The 25,209-nt window shown below is 47.0% G+C and overlaps 1 protein-coding gene and 1 long non-coding RNA gene across 2 annotated transcripts; both read left to right on the plus strand.

Moving 5' to 3' along the window:
• Positions 1-8,562: 8,562 nt before the first annotated feature.
• LOC129638975 (uncharacterized protein CXorf49 homolog) lies at positions 8,563-12,707 on the plus strand. The gene is made up of 6 exons (XM_055563761.1): positions 8,563-9,987; positions 10,653-10,809; positions 11,352-11,428; positions 11,712-11,757; positions 12,325-12,366; positions 12,469-12,707. Exons 1-5 carry the CDS (start codon positions 8,692-8,694, stop codon positions 12,363-12,365), a joined length of 1,617 nt encoding a protein of 538 aa, XP_055419736.1. The 5' UTR covers positions 8,563-8,691; the 3' UTR covers position 12,366; positions 12,469-12,707.
• An 8,959-nt stretch (positions 12,708-21,666) lies between these two features.
• Positions 21,667-23,021, plus strand: LOC129639547 (uncharacterized). Its single transcript, XR_008708466.1, has 2 exons — positions 21,667-21,910; positions 22,564-23,021. It is a non-coding gene; the product is annotated as an uncharacterized LOC129639547 (long non-coding RNA).
• The last annotated feature ends 2,188 nt before the right edge of the window (positions 23,022-25,209 follow it).

Consider the following 25,209-nt stretch of genomic DNA (forward strand, 5'->3'; position numbering starts at 1 on the left):
AAGTCAATCCACATCCCAATTCCCAAAAAGAGTAGTACCAAAGAATGTGCTAACCATTGGACAATTGCACTCGTCTGCCATGCCTAGAGCCAGACATCCTGGAATGTGAAGTCAAGTGGGCCTTAGAAAGCATCACTACGAACAAAGCCAGTGGAGGTGATGGAATTCCAGTGGAGCTATTTCAAATCCTGAAAGATGATGCTGTGAAAGTGCTGCACTCAATATGCCAGCAAATTTGGAAAACTCAGCAGTGGCCACGGGACTGGAAAAAGTCCGTTTCCATTCCAGTCCCAAAGAAAGGCAATGCCAAAGAATGCTCAAACTACCACACAATTGCACTCATCTCACACGCTAGTAAAGTAATGCTCAAAATTCTCCAAGCCAGGCTTCAGCAATACGTGAACCGTGAACTTCCGGATGTTCAAGCTGGTTTTAGAAAAGGCAGAGGAACCAGAGATCAAACTGCCAACATCTGCTGGATCATGGAAAAAGCAAGAGAGTTCCAGAAAAACATCCATTTCTGCTTTATTGACTATGCCGGAGCCTTTGACCGTGTGGATCACAATAAACTGTGGAAAATTCTGAAAGACATGGGAATACCAGACCACCTGACCTGCTTCTTGAGAAACCTATATGCAGGTCAGGAAGCAAAAGTTAGAACTGGACATGGAACAACAGACTGGTTCCAAATGGGAAAAGGAGTACGTCAAGGCTATATATTGTCACCCTGCTTATTTAACTTATATGCAGAGTACATCATGAGGAACGCTGGGCTGGAAGAAACACAAGCTGGAATCAAGATTGCTGGGAGAAATATCAATAACCTCAGATACGCAGATGACACCACCATTATGGCAGAAAGTGAAGAGGAACTCAAGAGCCTCTTGATGAAAGTGAAAGAGGAGAGTGAAAAAGTTGGCTTAAAGCTCAACATTCAGAAAACGAAGATCATGGCATCTGGTCCCATCACTTCATGGCAAATAGATGAGGAAACAGTGGAAACAGTGTCAGACTTTATTTCCGGGGGCTCCAAAACCACTGCAGATGGTGACTGCAGCCATGAAATTAAAAGACACTTACTCCGTGGAAGGAAAGTTATGACCAACCTAGATAGCCTATTGAAAAGCAGAGACATTACTTTGCCAACAAAGGTCCGTCTAGTCAGGGCTATGGTTTTTCCAGTGGTCATGTATGGATGTGAGAGTTGGACTGTGAAGAAAGCTGAGCATCGAAGAATTGATGGTTTTGAACTATGGTGTTGGAAAAGACTCTTGAGAGTCCCTTGGACTGCAAGGAGATCCAACCAGTCCATTCTGAAGGAGATCAGCCCTGGGATTTCTTTGGAAGGAATGATGCTAAAGCTGAAACTCCAGTACTTTGGCCACCTCATGCGAAGAGTTGACTCACTGGAAAAGACTCTGATGCTGGGAGGGATTGGGGGCAGGAGGACAAGGGGACGACAGAGGATGAGATGGCTGGATGGCATCACCAACTCGATGCACATGAGTTTGAGTGAACTCCGGGAGTTGGTGATGGACAGGGAGGCCTGGCGCGGTGCGATTCGTGGGGTCGCAAAGCGTTGGACACCACTGAACTGAACTGAACATGTATATACTCTATAAAATTTTGAGGAAAAGGGAAGAAAGGATGGTATATAAGGAAGAGTGTGCCTATTCTCCTTGAATAAGGAATAGGGCTAAGATAAGACAGGGAAACTTCAGGAGTCTTGGGGGAAGCCAACACTATCCTCTTCTGTGACCTGGGGGTATACGCTTGATAATCAATTATTACAGTCCACACATATATTGTGACTTCTTCTCTATGTTACATTGCAGTATAATTGAGGAAAAAGATAATGCCTAGGGAAATAACATCCCAGTATAAGCATATTGTAATTATGTTCTAACCAGAAGTAGAACCAAAGTTACTTTCTTTGTTTATAACATATCTAATTGAGCTTAGAAATCTGATTTCATCTACATTAATAGCTATATTTTGGAGAACTCATACCTTTGTAAAGAAAAAAAATAAAGTGATGCTTACATAATTATAATATCAATCTCAGTTTTTAATAAATATTCCATATTTAGGTAGTACATTATCATTCAGAATTTAATTGTGAACTTGTGCTGAAACTCACAGAAGTGATGTATTTGGATACAATTTCTCAGAGACTTCTCCCCTCCCCATCCACTTCCTCTCAGAGGTGGAGCACCAAGAACCTGAGAAAAAGAAATGAAGGCCAAAAATCCAAAGCAATGTGCCTGCGCTGTAATACACAGATTTGACCAGGCGAGGGCAGTATCGTTAACGCCGTTGGTTGGGAAGGGCCAGATGCCATGCCTTTGGAGCTCCTCGTGTTCTTTGTGATTCGTCTATTAATCCCTGAGACTGAAGAGCTTATTTGTGCCAATATGGTGGTGATGGGGATGGTGCTGGTGCTGGTGGTTGGATGCGCTGCATCTCCCTTGCCCTTTTGACACTGCTATCTCAACGCCAACCTTCACCCCTGCTCCCCGCATCAGCAGCTCTAGTCTTCCTCTTTCTCCTCAGACAGAAACTGAGACCATTGATGTGCTACACTGGGTGTGCTCCCACCTTCCCCTGGCACAGAAGCAGTAGGTGGGTGTGCACAGCCCTTCAAGCCCTTCCCTTGTTCTTTGTAGGGAGCAAAGCTGGAAGAATTTTCCAGAAATGTTAGCCTCCACCCCGCAGTGAGTGCCCCTGCTTTTGTTTCTAGGCTTGTGGCCCAAGTGAAGGCTCCACACTGGTTTGTGGCATTGATAGGGTCAATAGGAAGAATGTCTTGTTTTGTAAATGCTCGTTGATTGATGAAATGAAACAAGAGTCATTTTCTGGGGCCACCCCTCTGCCTAAAGATAACATAACTTTTCCCATTATAAATACTGTTCCACCCTCTAACCTTGTTGTTCAGAATTCCAGCTATTATAATTTGCCTCCCTTTTTAAGGATAGACCTGAAACAGAAATTGAGGAAACATTTCTGTTGAGACTTTACCTTAAATGACTGAGCGTGTAAAGGGTCTTGTGCTTATTCGGGATTTTTCATCTCTTTAAACTACATGTGTTTTATTGCTAATTCTTGGACACCATCAGAAGACATTTTGAAAAAAAAATTGTTTTGCCCATGATTCTAGGGCCATTCTAAAGGAGATCAGTCCTGGGTGTTCTTTGGAAGGACGGATGCTAAAGCTGAAACTCTAATACTTTGGCCACCTCATGCGAAGAGTTGACTCGTTGGAAAAGACTCTGATGCTGGGAGGGATTGGGGGCGGGAGGAGAATGGGACGACAGAGGATGAGAGGGCTGGATGGCATCACCGACTCGATGGACATGAGTTTGGGTAAGCTCCGGGAGTTGGGGATGGACAGGGAGGCCTGGCGCCGTGCAATTCATGGGGTCGCAAAGAGTGGGACGCGACTGAGCGACTGAACTGAACTGAACTAGGACCCACATGCCTCAGCTGATTTGTCCCACATGGTTCCTGCCCCAGAATCACAGACGTACAGAATATTAGAGCTAGATAATCTCATGTAGAAATCTAACAGGTCTACTCCTGAGGGGTGTACAAATAGGAATCTGAGAGGAGAGGGACAGTGCCATGTCCAGGCCAGCAGGCAGTTCAACTCTACCTGTTCAGTCCCCACTTGGCTGTTTGTTAGGACAGAAGCACCTGCATCACCTCACACTCAGAACTCTTGTGGATGTATGTTGAAGCTGGGGCAGCTTCTTCCCAACCTCCTGACTAATTTGAAACAATGAAACCGGTCCCATTTACTGTCAGTTATAGCTAGAGCCTTGTTCACTCACTTGAGCATCCCAGGTGAAGCACTCCCCCTCACTGCACCCACAGAATCGCTAGTGTTTTGGGGTCACCGTGGATTGTTGACCTAACAGGCCTAACATAAGGCAGAGTAAAAGCACTTGATGAGCAATCAGGAGACCTACCTCTCTCCTAACCTGACGAAAAGCACTTCCCCTTTCTGAAGCTCTTGTTTCTCCACCTGGGAAAAGAGGAAGGTGACCTAGAACAGTGGCTCTCAACCTGGATTCCAAGAACTTCCTGAAATTGTGTGCAGAGTTGTGGGAGGCAATGTATACAGTCTTCTTGGGAGGGTGTATAGAGCTTTCAATAGATTCTCAAAGGAGTCCTATTATGGGCTGAATTGTGTGGCCCTCAAATGCCTATCTTAAAGCTCTAACCCTCAATGTGACTGAATTTGGAGATGGAGCCTTTAGAGAGGTAATTAGGGTTAACTGAGGGAGCTGGTAAAGAAGCTGCCTGCAATATAGGTTTTGATTCCCGTGTCGGGAAGTACCCCTGGAGAAGGGATACGCTACCCAATCTAGTATTCTTGGGCTTCCCTGGTGGCTAGATGGTAACGAACCCACCTGCAGTGTGGCACACCTGAGTTCCATCCCTGTGTTGGGAAGTTCCCCTGGAGGAGGGCATGGCAACCCACTCCAGGATTCTTGCCTGGAGAATTCCCATGGAGAGAGGAGCCTGGTGTGCCACACTTCACGGGGTCACCAAGAGTCAGACACAACTGAGTGACCAAGCACAACACATCCAGAGGTGTAAGAGTGGGGCCCTAATCCCAAAGGACCTGACATCCTTATAAGAGGAGGAGTTACCAGATCTCTCGCGCGCGCGCTCTCTCTGTCTCCATACACACACAGAGGAAATGTCATGTGAGGAAACAGAGGGAAGGTGGCCAACTGCAATACAAGAGGAGTGCCTACACCAGGAGTTGAACTTGCTGGCACCTTGATCTTGGACTTCTGGTAACCCGAACTATGAGAAACTAAATGTCTTTTGTTTAAGCCATCCAGCCTGTGGTATTTGGTTTTGGCAACTCGAACAGACTAACACAGGGCCCATAACCAAAGAAAAAAAAAAAAAAAAGCTTCTGAGCCATTGCACCCACTGGTTGCCAGAAACCCATCCTGGACATTCATGTTTCAATACAACGTTTTTAGGCACTTGCAGATTTCTTGAATTCTTGCTTAGAACAGTGCAGTATATCTTTTATTGCAACATGCTTCCTTTTCGAATAGTTGTATAACACAGATTTGTATCTATATAAACCCAAAGACCAGACTTTAAATCCTGATTGCACCACCTACTAGATCTTTGACTTTGGACAATTTATCACAAGTTTGTGCCTTGTATATAAAATAGGGATAAGATTAGTGTCTACCTCACATGGCTGTTGTGAGAATTAAATGACATAATGCATGTAGAGGGCCTAGCACATAGTAAAGTTTCAACAGATATTAGTAGCTTTTGTGATGAAAATGTAAGTAGCAGTCAGGGTTTTTTGCCCTTATAAACAACACTGTTGTGAGCAAACTTCTTTATACACAAAGAATTTTTTTTAAAATACTTACCTAGATTAACTAAGAGAAAAAGAGTAAAATTACTAAAATCATAAATAAAAGAGGGGATATTATAACCAATGCGACAATAACAAACAGGATTACACAAGAATATTATGAACAATTGTGGCAAGAAATTGGACAACCTAGAAGAAATGAATAAATTCCTAGAAACACACAATCTACCAGAACTGAATCAAGGAGAAACAGAAAACCCAATAGACCAATAATGAGATTGAATTGGTAATGACAAACTTCTCCCCCACAACCCCCCACACACACAAAATCAGGAACTGATAGCGTCACTGGAGAATTCCACCAAACATTTAAAGAATTAATACCAATCTTTCTCAAATGCTTCCAAAAAATTGAAGAAGAGGGAACACTTCAAACTCATTTTATGAGGCCAGCATTATCCTGATATCAAAGGCACCAAAAGAAAAGAACACTACAGGCCACTTTCCCGGACAAATGCAGATGCAAAAATCCTCAACAAAATACTAGCAAAACAATTCAATGGCACATTAGAAGGACCATGTACCATGGTCAAAAGGGATTTATCCCTTGGTTGCATGTAAAAATCAATCAATGTAATAAAACACATTAACAGAATGAAGGACAAAAATCACATGATCATCTCTATAGATGCATAAAAAATTCATCACTCCATGAGAAAAAAACAGTCAAAGAACTAGGAGTAGAAAGAAATTACCTCAACATAATAAAGGCCACAACTAACATCATCCTCAGTGGTGAAAAACTGAAATCTCTTCTTCTAAGGTAAGGAACAAGGCAAGGAAGCCTGCTCTCACCATTATGTTAGTATTCAACAACTGGAAGTCATAGCCAGAGCTGTTAGGAAAGCAAAAGAAATAAAAGGCATCCAAATCAGAAAGAAGTAAAATTAGCTCTACTGAAGAGAGCATGATTTTGTACATGCAAAACTCAAAAGATTACACGCGCCCACACACACACACGTGCACACAACTGGTAGAACTAGTAAACAAATTCAACAAAGTTGTAGGACACAAAATCCAAAAGCAAAATTCAGTTGTATTACTATACACTAACAAAGAACAATTTGAAAAGGAAATTAAGAAAACAATTCCATTGACATTAGCAGCAAAAAAGGATAAAATACTGAGGAATAGACTCAAGCAAGGAGCCAAAAAACTTGTACACTGCAAACTACAAAACATTGCTGAAAGAAACTGAAAAAGACAAATAAATGGAAAGGCATCTGTCTGCACAGACTGGAATACTAAATATTGTTAAGAAGTCCAAACTATCTGAGGTGGTTAATTTTATGTGTCAGCTTGACTGGTCCCACAGAGTGCCTAGATATTTAGTCAAACATTATTCTGGGTGTTTCTGTAGGGTGCTTTTTCATGAGATTAACATTTAAATCAGTCAACTGGGTAAAACAGATTCCCCCACACACACACCGATAATGTGGGTGGGCTTTACCTAATCAGCTGATAGTCATAATAAAACAAAAAGGCAACCTGGGACATCAGCTTCTTTTCCTGCCTTTAGACCCAAACTGAAATATCAGCTCTACTGGTTTGGTTCTTAGGCCTTCTAACCTGGACTAGAGCTAAACCACTGGCACTTCTGGGTCTCCAGCTAGCCAACTCACCCTCTAGATCTTGGGACTTACCAGCCTCTATAATTGAATGAGTCAATTCTTTTACACACACACACACACACACACACACACACTCCACTTGATCTGTTCTTCTAACACACGACCCAGAGTGATCTACACACTGCAAACCCTATCAAAATCCCAATAGCATGCTTTACCGAAATAGAAAAACTTGTCCTAAAACTTAAGTAGAATCTAAAGTGATCCTTAATAAGCAAAGCAATTTGGACAAAGAAAAAGTAGAGAACTCACACTTGTTGATTTCAAAACATTACAAAGCTACAGTAATCAAAACTGTGCGTTACTGCCATATTAACACATAGACCAATGGAGTAAAACAGACATCTTAGAAATAAACCCTCAATTTTAGAAGATGTGCCAGGCAGTGGACTTCCTGAGAGAGGGGGAAAAAATAGCTTTTTTAGATCTTTGGATCAAAGCAAGGACTCTGGAGTCAGATTGCTTGGCTTCAATTCTACCACTTATCCCCATGGGCCAAAAGACCATGGGCCAGTGGCCGAACCTCTCAGTACCTGTTTCCTCACCTGTAAGAGGCTGGTAATCATTAGTACTATAGTCCTAGGAGTGTCACAAGGAAGCATTACTATTTACGTACAGCGCTTAGAAGAGTGCAGGGCACGGGGTCTCTGCTGTGTAAGTTGCTTTTCATAGATTCTGCCAAATCACCTCCCAAATGGATTTCTTGCACCACCGCCACAGAGGTTTGCTCCTAAACTCTCCCACTCTCAGAATGGTTAAGCACTTGGAAGCTTGTCATCCTAGTGTGTGAAGCCCGATCCGTGGTTTTAGTTTACATCTCCAGGATCAGCAGGGGTGAGCATCTTTGCGGGTGTAACTGGACACTGACTGAGACTCTCTCTTCTTTGAATTGCCTCAGAGTGGGGAAAGAGCTGAGGGAGTGAGGTCAACCCCAGTCTGTCCCCCAAATCTGCCTGCCAAGAACGTTTGATGGAGCAGTTGAGGCAGAGATGTTACAGAACAAAACCACGATCCCTTTGTCCTCTGGCCTCTTAGGGAGAAGTACGCCGACCACTCATCACTGAGTGCGGGATTCCTCTGCCCATTCTCCCATTGGGTCATAAGCCTTGTGGTGGAAGGAAGGCTGGCAAATGCTTTCAGCACGTGCTAGGCGCCCAGCACCCTCACTACCCGCCCCAACCCCGCCTCAGCCTCCCGCTCCACCCACTTTGTACACAGTCAGAACTCAGGGCTGTGACTCTAACCGGAAAGGGGAGGTGGGACAGGAGGAGGTGGGACGAGAGGCTTGACAGAGATACACTCGCAGCATGACCTTCACCAGCCAACTCGCCAACTGCCGGCATGGCTTTTGGGCTTGGCAACAAACCAGAGGAGGCCCTCGACCCCATTGGTTACACCTCGAGGGGGCGGGCAAACAAGGCGCGTGCTGGTTGGCGGGAACCAGACCAATGAGGAGGCGGCAGCGCTGGCACGCTGAAAGCCTCGCGTCGTTTGCGACCACCTCTCGCGTGCGGTGCCTGTGGTGCTTGACGGCACCTCCAGACGCCACCCGCCGCAGCTGCCCCGACCGCCATCACAGCCGCCACCGCGACCCGGTTGATAAACCGTCACCGCCCCAGGTCCGGAGGCCACCCAGATCGCGACATGAGCTCCTCGGATGATAAGGAGCTTGTTTGCGGACCGGATTTTGGCTCAGAGTGCGGGGAGCAGACCAGCGGCCTTGAGGCCGGCTCCACAGCCCCGCGGGGACCCGGCCCCGACCCCGGCCCCGAGCCGGGGGCACCGCGAAGCGGCGAGGGTGAGGGCGGGGATGGCTTCCCAGACCCTGAGGGCTTCGAGTCAGAGCGGGAGGTGCTGGAAGCGGGAGGGCCGGTGCTGTTGGGCTGCGAAGGCCGACCTGGCTCCCCGGCCGACGACACAGGGTACGCCCTGCAGCTATCTGACGAGTCATTGCAGGCCATCGTGCGGCAGCTGGCCGACCTGGACTTGCGGGGCATCCTCAGACACATGTCCCCGGAGAGCCAGGCGGTCGGCCACGTGTCTGCCTTGCTGGACGTGGAGGCGTGTCTCGGCAGTCGAGGCGCAGCCGCCCAGAGGTGTGGGGAAGCGGCACGGGCTGAGGCCAGCCCTCTCCGGGTCGGCAGGCCCAGGACGGGCCGGGTCTGGGGGAACCCTAAGAGAAGCACTAAGAGTAGGTTGAACGTGGCTGTGGATCGCCCGTGGCCCCCCTCAGTAAGCCCAGCCAGGCTGTTCTCCGACTCCGAGTCCTCTGATGAGTGCAGTGAGATACAGCCTATGAGGGTGAGCATTTATCCCAAAGACGGAGGCCAGGCCAAGCTGAATAGCCCCAAGGATCCTGGGGACACACCCAGACACTCGAAAGTCCAAGGCAGGGAGAATCTCCCTAACTTGCCAGGCATTTGCCTGTCCTCGGCTCCGCGAGGATTGATTTCGGTTGTGGAAAGGCAGGGCAAGCAGGGCGATGCAGAGCAGGAGGACATCTCACCTCCTAAGAAAATGCAGAGCGTACTCGGGGGGAAGGGGGGCAGCCTGCCCAGCTACCCGGGAGTAGCAGCAGCAGCAGCTACTGCAGCTGCCGCTACAGGCAGGCTGCCGCGGCCCAGTCCTAGGAGGAAGAGGGTCCAGGAGAAGAAATCCCTTGGGGCCGTCTCCAAACCTGCCCTGGGGAGAACCTTCCCTTCCTGGGGACGGGGAAGTTCGGCCACTCCCCTGGCTCCGGCCACCTTACCCCCAATCTCCGGCATCCCGCTGCCTGGGAGGTCCCAGAAGTATGCCTTGGTCCCTGGGGGAGCCAAAGAGTCCAAGCACACCGGCGCCAGGAAGAAATCCGTGGCTAGGCGGGCCCGGGAGTCGGTGGCAGCAACGGTGGTGTCAGGAGAAGACAACGACCCAAATAGAGACCCAGCCACAAAGGGCCAAGTGAGTAGGCCAGGCCCCTCCTCTCTCCCCACTCTTCCCCTCCCACCCTCCCCAGGACACATGTCTTCACCCCGTGCTCCCCTCTCTCCATTCCTCAGGGGTCATCACTGGGTGACCCTCAGTCACGGGGTCATTAGGATGCCAGATTGGGGTCCTTTTACTAGGGACAAACGTTAAGGTAGCACTTTGGGTGTGCTGGGCTCGTTCTCCACCCGTGGCCTGTTTCCAGCCTCCTCCACGAGGCTGGGGCTGGCGTGGAAGGGAATTGATTTGAGGGGACCCCTTAAAAGCTTCACAGAGCTTCGGTGTTGAGATGCATCACTTTCCTGAATCCTGCTTCCTGGCTGTTCCCCAAACCTTCCTTGCAGGGACCCCGGGCTTTCTCAGTGCCACACTGTTGTCCCCTGCTCAGCTCTGCCTGCTGGCCTGGGGCTGACTGACGGAGAATGTGCTAAAGAGATCAGCCTTTCAATTCTCTTTCCAATTCCCTGCCTCAGCTCGGTCTTGACTCATACGAGCTCTCTCACACACAGACAAAGACACATAAATGCACTGGTACACACACGTGTGCGCGTGCGTGTGTGCACACACACACACACACACACACACACACATACACACACACACGTCCTTACTCCAGATCAGTGAGAAATCTTTGTTTTTAGCTGACCACTGACAGGCCGTGGCCATCTTGTCCACGGGTGCATCATGGAGAACCCAGCACCGCCAACCTCAGCATCAGAGGCGGGCAGGATTCAGGAAACTCAGAGCGCATGGCCATGAACAAGGGAGAAGTCATGCCCAGAGGGCCTGGCCCCTCAGGTGAGTGTCCTGGGTTTTGATTTGGGGGGTGGAGACCAGGGGTGAGGGCAGAAACCTCTGTCTCTGACTCACTCTCTCTTTTCTGAGGGCTCAGCCTTGCTCTCAGGCCACTTCTCCCATGGGAAACAGGGTGTCAACAGGGCTGGCCCTGGCCCCATCACCTTCTGTGTGGGATTTGTTTGGCAGGGGTGATTGGTGGCAGTGCCCCAACAGCTACTCTGGGCGTAGACCTGCAGGCTAATAGCCTTTTCTGTGAAGTGCTGTTCGCCCACATTGCTCTCCCAGGTGCTGGCTGTGGCTGCCGCTCTGGGAGGCTCGAACCCAGAACCACAGTCTTTGGCGACCATCGTGGTGAAATGGCTGCCCCTGCGGAATAGGAGGGGCAGGTCCAGAGAAAAGGTTTGGGCTGCCTGCCGGGCAGAGCAGGGGAGGCTTGATGCTAGCAGAGGGTGGTACTGCCTCACCTCGCGTTAGACCCTGCTTGGCCCTTTCCACCTCACTGGGAGCCTGGGAAGCTGGATTGTGTGTCATTTCCCTGTCAGGTGACCAGAAACCAGCTGACCATCACCCAAGACCGAAAAGGCAGCAGCAGCCACCCGGAAGGCACGGCTGTCCTCGGGTAATGCTTCTTCTGACTCCTGGAAATGCACACCCAAACCCCATGGTGGGATCTGGGTCCAAGTACAACTGACATGTGTGGGCCCCCTCCCCGCCTGCCCCCTGGCCCCATCCCATACCCCAGGGAGGGAGCCCACCTCCTTTCCACTGAGGAAAGTCTTTCCCTTGCCAGTCTGGATACCTGGCTTTGGGATGGAGGGCCCGGGGGAGAGGAGAGGAGGAGGAGGAGAGGGGAGCCGGGTGTATACTAACCATTTCTCTTCCTCCTGTGTCTGCTGGCCTAGTGTCTGGTGCTAGAGAAAGAAATAGACGACCTTAAGAAGCAACTTGGTATGAGGAACCAGGGACAGAGAGCGGCGGGTTCTTAGTGCAGAAGCGGGGTGGGCCCTTGGGGTGGGGTGGGCTGCAAGTGCAGGGGGCCTCTCAGGGAGCAGCATTCCTGTGGGGAGGAGAACCTAGCAAGCCTGCCCCCGGAGCGTGCGGTGCATGTTGGACTGGGCGTGCGGACAAGTAACAACGTACTGTGTGGACTGCGTGCACACTCTGCCAGCCATTCGAGTCCTAGAGAGTTCCTTCTGATAGGACTTGTAGAGATGCCTTGGTGATCTGGTGTGGCCTCTAAGGTTCTTGTTGGATATTTTGCGAGACAATTTTTGAATGGTTTGGGCGTGGCCCCAAGCTTGAGGGCTGCTGGCACATTTTATTTCCTTTTAGGAAATGGCTCCACATTTAATTCCGGTAGTGGGGCCCGATCGGGCCCAGAGCTCTTTCTTTGCATCAGGGCTGGGGGTACGTGGGTTTCAGGTTGCAGGGCTAGGTGGTTCCCCACGGGGACAGGGGGACAGGCTTCTATGTCCGTCTGTCTGGAGCACCTGTTTATGCCTCTCCCTGTTGCAGCCTCCTTGCAGTACCTGGCTGAGAAGTTCCGGATCCCTTGAAGTGAGTGTTACACGTTCCATACCCCTCCCCACAACGTTGGCTGTTGAGCAGGGCTGTGGGCTGGCCCTGGCTTGAGGCTCTTCCCTGACTGCTGTTTCACAGGTTGAGCCCAGTATCTTCCTGCAAGAGGAGCAGCTGTTACCTCCGGGGCCGGCAAGCTGTGGCCAAGCCTGTTGCCTCTTGTTCTGCCTCCACCAGAGCGTCCTCTGCCCCTTGTTTTGCCCCCTCTCTGCCCCAGTCTCACAGCAGTTGTGTTTTTTTTTTAATTAATTAATTTATTTTACTTTACAATATTGCATTGGTTTTGCCACAGCAGTTTCTGATTAAAGGACTTCTCCTATTCTGTGTTCTGCCCTCTCTCTGGGGGGTAGGGGTTAAGGGAGTGGGACAGGCCTGGTGGGGAGCTGTTCCACATCAGAACATTTTCCAGAACAGTACCTCTGGAATCCGTGGTGGGGACTCTGGGTCAGCCTCTGCTACCATCCAGGCCGTCAGGCCAGCGGAGCGCGCCCATCTGTGTGGGCTCTGTCTGGCCACATTGGCACGTCCTCCCTTTTCCCTGAAGGCCCTCTTCTAGTTCTCTAAACACCCTCCTCTGGGGTTTAGCAGTTTCCATTCATTGCTGCCATTCTGCCTCCCTGTCAGAAGGAACTCGTGACCCCCTTACAGAGCTCCAGTCTTTCACCCTTCCCTCACTGCACTCATTGTCCTGCTTACCCTGACCACTCTGCCTTCCTGTCAGAGCACCCTCGATCCCTCCCCTGGCTTGCCATCGATGACCTTGCCTGCATGTTTACTTAAGCAGGTGGTAACAGGCACAGGTGTGCTCATCTTCCCCCTTCCCGGGCCCTCCCCTCTCAGTGGAGTCCCTACCCCACCCCCTGGTGCCACCTTGCAGCAGGAACCCGCATACTCTCCCCCTCTCCTCTTTAGCACTCATCCCCGAGACTCAGGCACCAAAACTTTCGCTTCCCCTTCCTCGGGTTCAGTAAAGGGCATGAGGATGAATCTTGGACCCAGTGAACTGGGGAGCAGGAGCGAAGGTAGGGGGAACACAGGAGAAAAGCTCAGGTTAGTTGCCGAGCTGGAAGTCAGGAGAGGCGTCTGGTGCCAATCTGGGGCAGAGTGCACCCTGACAGCTAGAGATGGATGGTCCAGTCCTTGGAGCTTTCATGGCCTCCCTGCCCTAGCCAGCTGACCAGCCTACACTCCTGCAGCCTGGATGTCTCTCTGCCCTTGAGTGGAAACAGGCCCGTCAGGCTCTATGACAAGTATGGTTGGTAAGTCTGTGTTCTTACAGGGTCTCCATCAAATACTGTTCCACCGGCCCCATGACATAGATTTTCCTGCAAATGATACTTCCCAGAGTGTCCCAGCTCAGTCTCCCAGACTACTTGTTAGGGCACACAAGACTAAGTCTGAAATCCATGTTCAATTCCACCCCCGCTCTGCCCCCCGCCCTGAAGTTTGGGGAGGACTTCCTTCTCTCAGCCAAGACCCCAGGGCTGTGCCAGCCTGCGACTCAGAGAGACACATTTGTATTTGAGTGAAGTGAGGGTAGGTTCTGCCTGACTCCCTTCCTGAAAGACCATGGTTTTATTTCACAAAAGAGGGTATGATGCACATTCAAAGTCGGTGCCTGGGCATCTCTGTGTGTGAATAAAAGCCGTCAGGGATAATGCCCCTTGAGGCAGAAAGATGTGAATCAGGGAGTAATGGAAGTAGAGACTGGTCCAGATTCTGTAAGGCATTGAGTGAGCCAAAGGAAGGGTTGGATCTCCTTTATTCAAGGGGTGTTGCCACGTTCCCAAAACATAGAAGGGGAGGATGCAGTTCACCAAACCTCAGGACAGGACATCTCAAAATGTTGGAGTCGCTGGAGGAGGCACTGGATCCTACCTTGTGATTCTGTGATGTCTGCCAACTGCTGAGGGTGTGGATGAGTGAAAATGGGAAGGTGGCTCCGGGGGCATGGCTGCCCATCTTAGAAACAGGAGACCCCCCCCCCAAACCTGGGTTACTTGTGGGGAGTTAGGGGTGACTGCACCTGAGCAATGGGGAGCACTTGGGTCCGCCCTTCCCCCATATTCTCACGTTGACTTCCTTCTGGGGCTCATAGCATGAGGTCAGGTGGACAGAGCACGAGGGTTGGGACAGTCACAGACCTCAGGGTCAGAAAAGAACATGCGTGGGACTTACTCCTTCCAGTCAGACCCCTCCCTGGAGCAGGTGGGCTTGATCACTTAGTTTACAGCTGCTCCAGTGGTTATTGCCTGGTGGTATAGCACATCTCAGAGAAAGCAATGGCACCCCCACTCCAGTACTTTTGCCTAGAAAATCCCATGGACGGAGGAGCCTGGTAGGCTGCAGTCCATGGGGTCGCTAGAGTCGGACACGACTGAGCGACTTCACTTTCACTTTTCACTCTCATGCATTGGAGAAGGAAATGGCAACCCACTCCAGTGTTCTTGCCTGGAGAATCCCAGGGACGGGAAGCCTGCTGGGCTGCCGTCTACGTGGTCTCACAGAGTCGGACACGACTGAAGCGACTTAGCAGCAGCAGCATAGCACATCTCGCTGTTGTTTGAGTGAGTTAGATTGGCAGAGACCTTCCAGCTGAGCTTTCTGCCCACCGAGACATGTAGGTAAGTTGTGCCCAGGGAGAAGGCCAGCACCAGCATCAGCACCACCCTTGGGCAGAGAGGGGCCTGGGACTGTGGTCACCAGGGTGAGGAAGTGGAGAAGCTCATGGAAGGGGAGGTGGGAGGGCATGGGCACAACCCCTCATTCACTTTTTACCAGGCTCCCTTCCCTCCTCTGAGCCCATAGTTCAGACCAAGTACCTCACTATAATGTTGCTGGAAACATATACATCACAGGCCGTGGCTCAGCCCCAAGCCATCCACTTCCAGCGGGAGATCTGTGGCAGGGCCTGAGGCATAGGCTAAAGAAATACATCTGTGCCCCAGAGGGTAGGAGGAAGGCCGAAGCCCAGCCTCATTCAGTGCACCCCTGTCGCCTTTGCCCCTCATGCCCGTTCTCCAGCCTGGGAGACAGTGGCAGCTGCCTTGGAGAGCCCTAGGCCCTATCCTGCCTGGTTCTGCTGCCTAGCCAACTCCAGGGAAGATGCTTCCTCCCCGTCACACCCCCAGCCCACCAGCACCAGCCCCAGGTCTACTGCTTTCTCTGGACTCTTGAGGGAGACTGGCACAAACAAAGAATTTAGAGTAGATGAGCCCTGAAGACAGCGCTGGCTTGGGTGGGCACAGTAATCATGCCCCAAAATGTCCGACTCCTAATCCTTGCAGTTGGCTTATATATTCCTTTGTATGATAGCAGTTGGTTAAGTTTGCAGATGCAATAAAGGCTGCTACTCAGCTGACTTAAAGTGAGGAGACTCTCACCTCCAATGGGCAGGTCCGGCCGGGCACTATGGGGCTGCTGGGGTTGCCATGTGGGCTGTCCCTGTGTGACCCAGGGAGCAGCGTTTGAATGACTACAGTGTGCTTGTCGTACCTGTGCTTGTGTGTTGAGGGCCGGCGTGAGGCACTCCGCCCATGGCAAAGGTCATGAGGAAGGAGGCTTGACATACGCAAAGGTGGGATCGAGCCTCAGGAGTCCCCCTGGAAATCCTCGAGCATCTACCCCCATAACCAGAGCCTGCCTACTTTACTACTTTGTGCTCTCACCTACACCTCTGGCTTTACGGGGGGCTGTCCCCCACCACCTCTTTCGGAGAAGGAGTTAACTTAGAGCTCCAGTTAATAATAATTCCTGGGCGTGATAGGAGTGTTTTAACCTACAAACTCCTCTGAAGGTTCTCTAGCCTGCCTGACAGGCTTGTCCGGCCACATGTGATTGCTCACAGCCTCCCAACTGTGAGAGGCACGAGATGCTTTAAACCTTCTAAAAACAGGTTCTTTAGAAAAGTTAGAAAATTATTAGTATAAGTGTAATGGGCTGATTAGAAATCGTATTGGTGAAGGGTTTTTCATTTGTTGAGCCAATGTTTGTTGCTAAGTCTCCATATCCCCTGCCCTTACACACATTAATGAATATATGGAAGAAATAAGTATTAACGTTTGATATAAATCACGTTAGACCTTAGGCTAAGTAAATTCTTTCCTTAACTAAAACCCACTACACCCTCACCCTATAGGAATGTAACTTTATTTGGGTGGCGTCTGTTTTAAGAATAATCACCCCTGGAGAAATAAGTGTCCTGGTTGACTGACCGCTGTCACAAGGAGAGGGTCGTAAATTGTCAGCAGGCCCCCTGGCCAGAAGATGATGTAACACCCCTAAGACCTCTGTATACATTTGTATGAAGCACCTGACTTTGATAAAAGTCAGGACTGCTGACCCCACGTGACTTTTGCATAACATCTCAGTGTATAAAAGTAGACCATGGAAAATAAAGAATGGGGATCAGTTCCTCGAAAGACTGGTCTCCCCATGTCTCTCTCTCTCACTCTGGTTGAGTCTCCATCAGGAACGCGGAACCCACCATGCTTACTAATTATGCCTGGGCTTCTAAGATCCGACCGGGGAGGCCTCAGTGTCTCCTCTCCTTCGGGAGAACAGAAGGACTCCTGCGGCCTACGTAAGTGGTGCAAGCTTCTTGTCTTGAAGTTTTATTGGTCCCCCGCGAAAACCAAGCTACTCAGCCTCTTTTCTCCACTGAATTTTCCTACTGAGCTATCCTTATTCTATTACTCTTTATATCCTTAATTAACGTTTAATTAAGCAGTTGTTCCCTGACCCTCGCCTACGCCGTCTCTCCTTCGAATACCCTGGATCAGCTGGGGCTGGACCCCGGCAGGTGGCGCCCGAGACAGGATACTCGAAGGTAAGCTCCCTGCAATTAGGGTCATCAGCCCTATTGCCCCCCCTTCTCGGAACAACTGGGTCATCAGCCCTCTTGTTCCCCCACGGAGCAGTTTGGGTCATCAGCCCTACTGCTCCTCCCTCGGAACAGTTTGGGTCATCAGCCTACTGTTCCTCCCCCGGAACAATCTGGGTCATCAGCCCTATTGTTCTTCCAGTGTTCGGGATGGCTAGGACCCCACTCAAGGGTGCCGTGGACCCCCCTGTAGGATAGACAGGGCGAGAGGAGTGGGAAGTGTTGAAAGTGTTGAAAGTGTTGAAGAGTTAGAGAGAAAAAACGGTTTCTAAAAAGGCTGACAAGAAAGGCCTGATCTTTTGATAGCTAAAAGCAAAATCGTCTATTATACTTAACTTTCTGACATGGTTAACACTGAAACTAAGAATGCCAACTCTTTATACAAGTAATCTTGAAACTTAAAGAGGGTACTGTTAATTTAGATACTTGGGTGAAGGTAAAAAAAAAAAAAAAACAACTAAAAACTTATCCTATAAATATGATTAAAAATGTTCTGAACCCTCGTCATGAGGCCGTGGGATAGCCTATGGGAGAGGCTATAGCGGTGGATGGTAGTGGGTCTCCACCTTCTGTGCAGATCATATTTTCTGCCATTGATGAGGAAAAGGAGGGAGACTGTGCTCTACCTCCCGAGGAGTGAGAGGGCTTACAGGACGCTGCGGCCGGGCGCCCTGGCGAGCCCCCTCTCCCTCTACACAAACCTTTAAAGATTTATCCAACAATTTCTGATTTAAGGCGACTACTACACCTCCGCTTGCACCTCCCAGGGCCTAAGAATTCCCCAGTTTACATCCAAAGCCTCCCAGAACATTGCCTAAGGTTGAAAAAGATAAAAAGTTTTCTTTTAAACAAAGGAGCTTTTAAAGAATACACAATATACAGAGCATGCTCCTTGCAGAAAACCCCCTCAGGGGGGCCTCACCCAAGCAAAAAAAAAAAAAGAGAAAAATAAAAAGAAAAAAGTGAAAAAGAAAAAAGGAAAGAAAATAGAGAAAGATCTAAAGATTAAAAAAAGAACTAAAGAGTGAAAAGGAGAGAGGAACGGAGGAAGAAGGAATCAGGGAATGCAGCAAGATAGGAAAAGGAAAAAAGGAAGTTAGAAAAAGATACAGAGAAAAAGAGAGGGAGAGAGAAAGAAAGTAAGAAGGAAAAAGGGGGAATGAAAGAGGGAAACAGGAAGGAAATGACAGAAAGTAAAAGAGAAAAAAAAGAGAAAGGAAAGAAGATAGAGTGAGGGAAAGAAAACTTGAGAAAGATTTAGAGAAGAAGGAAAAAAAAATCAGCAGAGGAGAGAGGAGAGGACTTACAGGACACTGTGGCCAGACGCCCTGGCGAGCTACCTCCCCCTCTGCGCAAACCTTTACAAAAACTTATCCACCACTTTCTGATTTGGGGCGATAGCCGCCGCCTCCGTTGGCGCCTTCCAGGGCCCAAAAGTTCCCCACTTTGCCCCCAAAGCCTCTCAAAGTGTTGCCTAAGCCTGAAAAAGATAAAAAGTTTTTTAAACAGTGGAGCTTTTAAAACAGACTGCATGCACAATATGCAGAGCGTGCTCCTTGGAGAAAACCCCCTCAGGGGGGTCTCACCCAGGCTAAGAGAAAAACGGTAAGGGGATTTAGCAACAATATTAACCCCTGACGAGCCAGTTACTCCAATTCCAATGGGAGTGGCTGGCCCCCAACCTGAGGGCATTGTAGGACTTGTGCTAGGGCGTAGCTCGCTTTCTGAAAAAAAAAAAAAAAAGAAAGAAAAAAAAAGAGAAAAGAAAAATTTCGGTGGTGCATGGTGTAGTAGATTCTGATTATATTGAGAAATTAAAGTTTTGACCTCACCGCCTACTAAAACTGTGCAAATTAATAAAGGTCAAAGAGTAACACAGTTTTTGCTTTTTACCTTAGTATCAGACAGGAAAAAAACTTGACTTCTCAGGCTAGGAGCCACAGAGTATTTGGATTTAGTGATCTAGCTTTTTGGGTGCAGGAAATTACAGCTTCTAGGCCTTTAAAATTTTTTTTAATTCAAGAAAATAAAATGTCAGGGCTATTAGACACAAGAACAGACATCTCTTAACATTGCTGGAAAAAACTGGCCCAGTTCCTGGCCCACGTATACTATTGAAAATGAGTTGGTGAGATTAGAGAAAGTGGTATGCAGGGTGGGAATGCTGTAGAAAAAAAGGTGAGGGAGAGTTTAAAACCTTGAGGAGTAGTGAGTTCCCCATTGCTGGAAGTATTCAAGCAAAGATTAGATGATTGCTTGTCATCTAAAAAGCTATAGACCAGATTTAGGTTACAAAACAATAACTGGAGAAGCTTATAAAGATGTTGTGCAACACCTCTTTACTTGCCTCTCATATTTAAGTCTGCCAAAAGTTTTAAAAACTGCCCCTTTGAAGCGGAGAGATTGTTTACTAACTTTAAATGATTTCCAAAAATTATTAGGGGACATTAATTGGATACGCCCACATTTAAAACTGACTACTGCAGATTTAAAGCCTTTGTTTGATTACTTAAAAAGCGATCCTAATTCCAGTTCTAAGCAAAAGTTGACTAAGACGACAGACGGCTCTTGTTAAAGTAGATGAGACTTTAAATGATCAGTTAATTAGGATTAATATTACCAAAAGATGAGATTAAATTATTCTTGCCACAAAACACACACCTACAGGGTGCTTGTGACAAAAAGGCCCATTGGTTCCATCTACCAGTGACCCCAAGAAAAATAGTTTTATCTTATCCCAGCTTGGTGGCACAATTAATTATAAAAGGAGGAAAAAAGAAGTGTGGAACTTTTTACAAAAGAAGTAACAAATATAGTAATTCCATTCAATAAGGATCAACTGCAAGTCTTTTACAAAATAGTGATGATTGGCAAGTTGCCCTGATAGATTTCAGGGGTCAAATTTTGTTTCATTTGCCCTCAAGCCCCCACAGTAGTTAAAAGTTCAAAAATGTTAGATTGGCAGTTTGAGGATACCTGTGGAACTTTCCAACCCTATGTAGTTCCTATGCTCCACTTTACCCTATGGGGGAGGGACGTGCTGTCTCAAATAGGAGATACTCAGAGAAGGAGTTTTCTCAATTTCTTAGTTATCAACAGGCGGTACAATTAACAATACTTTATATATTGTTATAAATACATAATATAAATATATTTGCCTAATTACAGTTTGCCTAATTGGGTATGGGTACAAATAAAATATAATAAAGGTATACCTAATTCTATTTATAGATCTATACTTGATTAATTTGTATATAAATTAATATGTATACTATATATGCATATTATATATATACTGTATAATTAAATATATATTGCAGTAATATAATGTGTGAGTGGCTGATATTAATTGGTATGGATTGATGTACTGTGATATACGTTCTATATACTGTATAATTATATATGTGTGACATGTATTATTACAGTATATTGGTTTGTGTTGGTTGGTATTAGCTGTGTATGTGTTGTATTGCTGTAATATATATTAATTAACATATTATAAAGATTAATTCAAGTATATTGATTTATATATATTAGATGTCAATAAGTTTATACTTGTTGCCATATATAAATACATATATAAATACATTTTGCATTTAGGCATATCTATATACCAAAATGAGATAAGGAGTTTATACATTTATTATTTAAATTTATACAGAGACCTAAACTAAACATTAGACCTAAATTAACATATCCCTAAATTTATGTTGTTAAAATGTAAATTTTAAAAATTTAAAAAATTAAATTGACAACTGCTTGACAATTCCTTTACCATGAAACCCCCATAGGTGTAATTGGGGTAGCCAGACAAAAAATTGGTTTTATGGCAAAACGGCCCCCTAGAATGGGTCCATCTCCCAGCCCAAGCTAAAGAAATAGTGGCCTCTTATCCAGGACTGATAGCTATGTTGATATTAAAAGGGAGAAAACGGAGCATTGAATTGTTCGGTAAAGAACCAGCAGAAATTGTAATTCCATATAATAAGAAACAACTTGATGCTCTTCTAATGTTTGAAAATTGGCAGATTGCTATAGGAAACTATTTTGGTCAAATTTTTGCATCATTTACCTTCACATGTTTTGTTGAATTTTATATCCAGACATCCAGTTATTTTTCCTGTCAGATGTAAACAATCTTCTATTCCAAATGCTCAGATAGTTTTTACTGATGGGTCAATAAATGGTAAAGCCTCCATAGTTACTAAAAATCACCAAAAGGTTTTAAAAACACGGGAAACTTCAGGTCAAAGAGCTGAAATAACAACAGTCATAGAGGCTTTTGCTATGTTTGCAGATGAAAAATTTAACTTTTATTCTGATTCTCAGTATATTGTCAGGTTGTTTCCACATATTGAAACTGCGGTTTTGCCTGAAAATAAAACTACTATATTTCATTTGTTAACTAAATTACAGCAACAAATTTGGAAAAGAAATAAAATATTTTTCATTGGACACATTTGGGCTCATTCCGGATTGCCCGGCCCTTTAAATGCCTTTAATGACTTGGCTGACTTGTTAACCAGAAATACAGTGGCTGCTGTGATTGAGGAGGCCAGAGCCTCTCACTCACTTCATCATCAATATGCTACTGCCTTAAGATATCAATTCCAAATTCCCAGAGAGACTGCTCGAGAGATTGTGCGTTCTTGCCTACACTGCCCCACTGTTTATAATAGTCTACCTATGGGAGTTAATCCTCGCGGTCTCAAACCTAACGTACTCTGGCAAATGGATGTAACTCACGTCTCTTCATTTGGAAAACTGTCCTTTGTTCATGTAACTGTAGATACCTTTTCTCACGTTATTATTGCAACTGCTCGTACAGGGGAAGCAGTTAAAGATGTGATACAACATCTCTTTACTTGTTTTTCATATTTGGGCCTGCCAAAAGCTCTGAAAACTGACAACGCTCCTGCTTACACTTCTAAGTCTTTTCAGGAATTTTGTATAAAGTTTCAAATTAAACATAATACTGTCATCCCTTATAATCCCCAGGGACAGGCCATTGTTGAAAGAGCGAATCAAACATTAAAAATCCAAATTCAAAAACTAAAAGAAGGGGAGTTTAAGTATAGCTCTCCCCATCAAATCTCCCCATCAAACATGCTCTTTTCGTAATAAATATTCTAAATACTGATCTGGCTGGAACTACTGCAATGCTTCGTCATTGGTGCCTAGAGCAATTAAATGCAAAACCATTAGTCAAATGGAAGGACCTCTTCTCAGGACAATGGGAGGGTCCTGACCCATTATTAACTAGCGGTCGAGGATGTGCTTGTATTTTTCCACAGGACGCAGATTCACCAATTTGGGTTCTAGACAGGCCAGGTTCGAGGGGCGCGCTCGCTCGCCCCGCCCACCAGGCAGCTCTCGCCTCCGCGCCTCCAGCCTCGCCCTGCACCCTCCTCGCTGCACCCCACGACCTAGAGCAAAGAAGTTTGTGCAGCAAGTGAGGGCCAGAGAGGAGAGCGCACCCGCAAAGTGCCATCCAGACCAGCGCAGCGCCCGCCAGCAGGGGAGACAAGATAAACATCGAGATCCCGGCGAGACTGACAGGGCTGCTGCAGCGTGAAGTCCAACCAAAAAATAATTCTATTTATTCTGTTTTAGCTTGTCTACCCTTGCCTTATGTTTTCCTTTTTACTAATGACTCCAACAAACTTAATGTATTCATGAATTATTCAGGTGGACCTAACGTGGTAACTTGTGAACAATGTATGCTTTCATCTTGTTTAAACCCTCAATGTAATGTTTGCTCCTTTGTGGTGTTACAATGCCCATCCTATCTTATGGTGCCTATATGATAGCTATGGTCTTGCTGTGTTACAACAACTGCAGGATTTAATGCGATCGCGACGGTTTGTGGGCTTACTTATTTTAGGAATATCAGCTTTAATAGCAGCAATTAGTTCTGTTACTGCGGCAGCAATATCATTGACTCAACAAGTGCATACTGCCCAATATGTTGATACCATGTCTAAAAATGTTTCTTTAACTCTAGCAACTCAGGAAGCTATAGATAGGAAATTAGAGATGAGAGCAGACGCCTTAGAAGAAGCAATTATGCATATTGGGACTGAGTTACAGGCTTTAAAGGTGAAGATGGCTTTGACATGCCACACTGATTACAGGTGGATATGCGTGACATCCTTGAAGGTAAATGAGACAGATTATGAATGGGAAAAGATTAAAAATCATATCTCAGGTGTTTGGAATAGTTCTGATATTGGCCTGGACTTAGGGAAACTTCATAGTCAAATACAGACCTTGGAACACTCTTGACGGGATTTTACCGCCGCTGGAGCAGCTAATGACTTTTTTCATACCTTCTCTAACTTAATTTCTGGAAAAAATATTCTGTCTAATATCCCTAGTTATGCTGTCGTTGGTGCTCAAATCCTACTTCTCATAAACATTCTTCCTTGTATTGTCAGGATTCTTCGGCAGAGCATTTGGAAGCTCGCGACTGAGCTGCATCTGGCTGTTTTAAGAAATAAAAAAGGGGGAGATGTTGGGGGCCAGCGTGAGGCACTCCGCCCATGGCAAAGGTCATGAGGAAGGAGGCTTGACATACGCAAAGGTGGGATCGAGCCTCAGGAGTCCCCCTGGAAATCCTCGAGCATCTACCCCCATAACCAGAGCCTGCCTACTTTACTACTTTGTGCTCTCACCTACACCTCCGGCTTTACGGGGGGCTGTCCCCCACCACCTCTTTCGGAGAAGGAGTTAACTTAGAGCTCCAGTTAATAATAATTCCTGGGCGTGATAGGAGTGTTTTAACCTACAAACTCCTCTGAAGGTTCTCTAGCCTGCCTGACAGGCTTGTCCGGCCACATGTGATTGCTCACAGCCTCCCAACTGTGAGAGGCACGAGATGCTTTAAACCTTCTAAAAACAGGTTCTTTAGAAAAGTTAGAAAATTATTAGTATAAGTGTAATGGGCTGATTAGAAATCGTATTGGTGAAGGGTTTTTCATTTGTTGAGCCAATGTTTGTTGCTAAGTCTCCATATCCCCTGCCCTTACACACATTAATGAATATATGGAAGAAATAAGTATTAACGTTTGATATAAATCACGTTAGACCTTAGGCTAAGTAAATTCTTTCCTTAACTAAAACCCACTACACCCTCACCCTATAGGAATGTAACTTTATTTGGGTGGCGTCTGTTTTAAGAATAATCACCCCTGGAGAAATAAGTGTCCTGGTTGACTGACCGCTGTCACAAGGAGAGGGTCGTAAATTGTCAGCAGGCCCCCTGGCCAGAAGATGATGTAACACCCCTAAGACCTCTGTATACATTTGTATGAAGCACCTGACTTTGATAAAAGTCAGGACTGCTGACCCCGCGTGACTTTTGTATAACAGCTCAGTGTATAAAAGTAGACCATGGAAAATAAAGAATGGGGATCAGTTCCTCGAAAGACTGGTCTCCCCATGTCTCTCTCTCTCACTCTGGTTGAGTCTCCATCTGGAGCGCGGAACCCACCATGCTTACTAATTATGCCTGGGCTTCTAAGATCCGACCGGGGAGGCCTCAGTGTCTCCTCTCCTTCGGGAGAACGGAAGGACTCCTGCGGCCTACGTAAGTGGTGCAAGCTTCTTGTCTTGAAGTTTTATTGGTCCCCCGCGAAAACCAAGCTACTCAGCCTCTTTTCTCCACTGAATTTTCCTACTGAGCTATCCTTATTCTATTACTCTTTATATCCTTAATTAACGTTTAATTAAGCAGTTGTTCCTGACCCTCGCCTACGCCGTCTCTCCTTCGAATACCCTGGATCAGCTGGGGCTGGACCCCGGCACTTGTGCGATGTTGACGTCCTGGTAAGTACTGCTCAGATGCAGATGGAGGACTTTTACAAAGAAGATGCACTTTCTTTTCCAAGATTTACCATTTCTATTCCATAAAACAACCCTTGCAAGCATAGAAGAGAAAT

Source organism: Bubalus kerabau, chromosome X (genome assembly GCF_029407905.1).
Source record: "Bubalus kerabau isolate K-KA32 ecotype Philippines breed swamp buffalo chromosome X, PCC_UOA_SB_1v2, whole genome shotgun sequence".
NCBI lineage: Eukaryota > Metazoa > Chordata > Mammalia > Artiodactyla > Bovidae > Bubalus > Bubalus kerabau.

Coding starts and splice junctions, on each gene's coding strand:
- LOC129638975 (XM_055563761.1), top strand. CDS start 8,692: ATGAGCTCCTCGGATGATAAGGAGCTTGTTTGCGGACCGGATTTTGGC. Junction 9,988..10,652: donor ACCCAGCCACAAAGGGCCAA/GTGAGTAGGCCA, acceptor CTTTGTTTTTAG/CTGACCACTGACAGGCCGTG. Junction 10,810..11,351: donor CAGAGGGCCTGGCCCCTCAG/GTGAGTGTCCTG, acceptor TTTCCCTGTCAG/GTGACCAGAAACCAGCTGAC.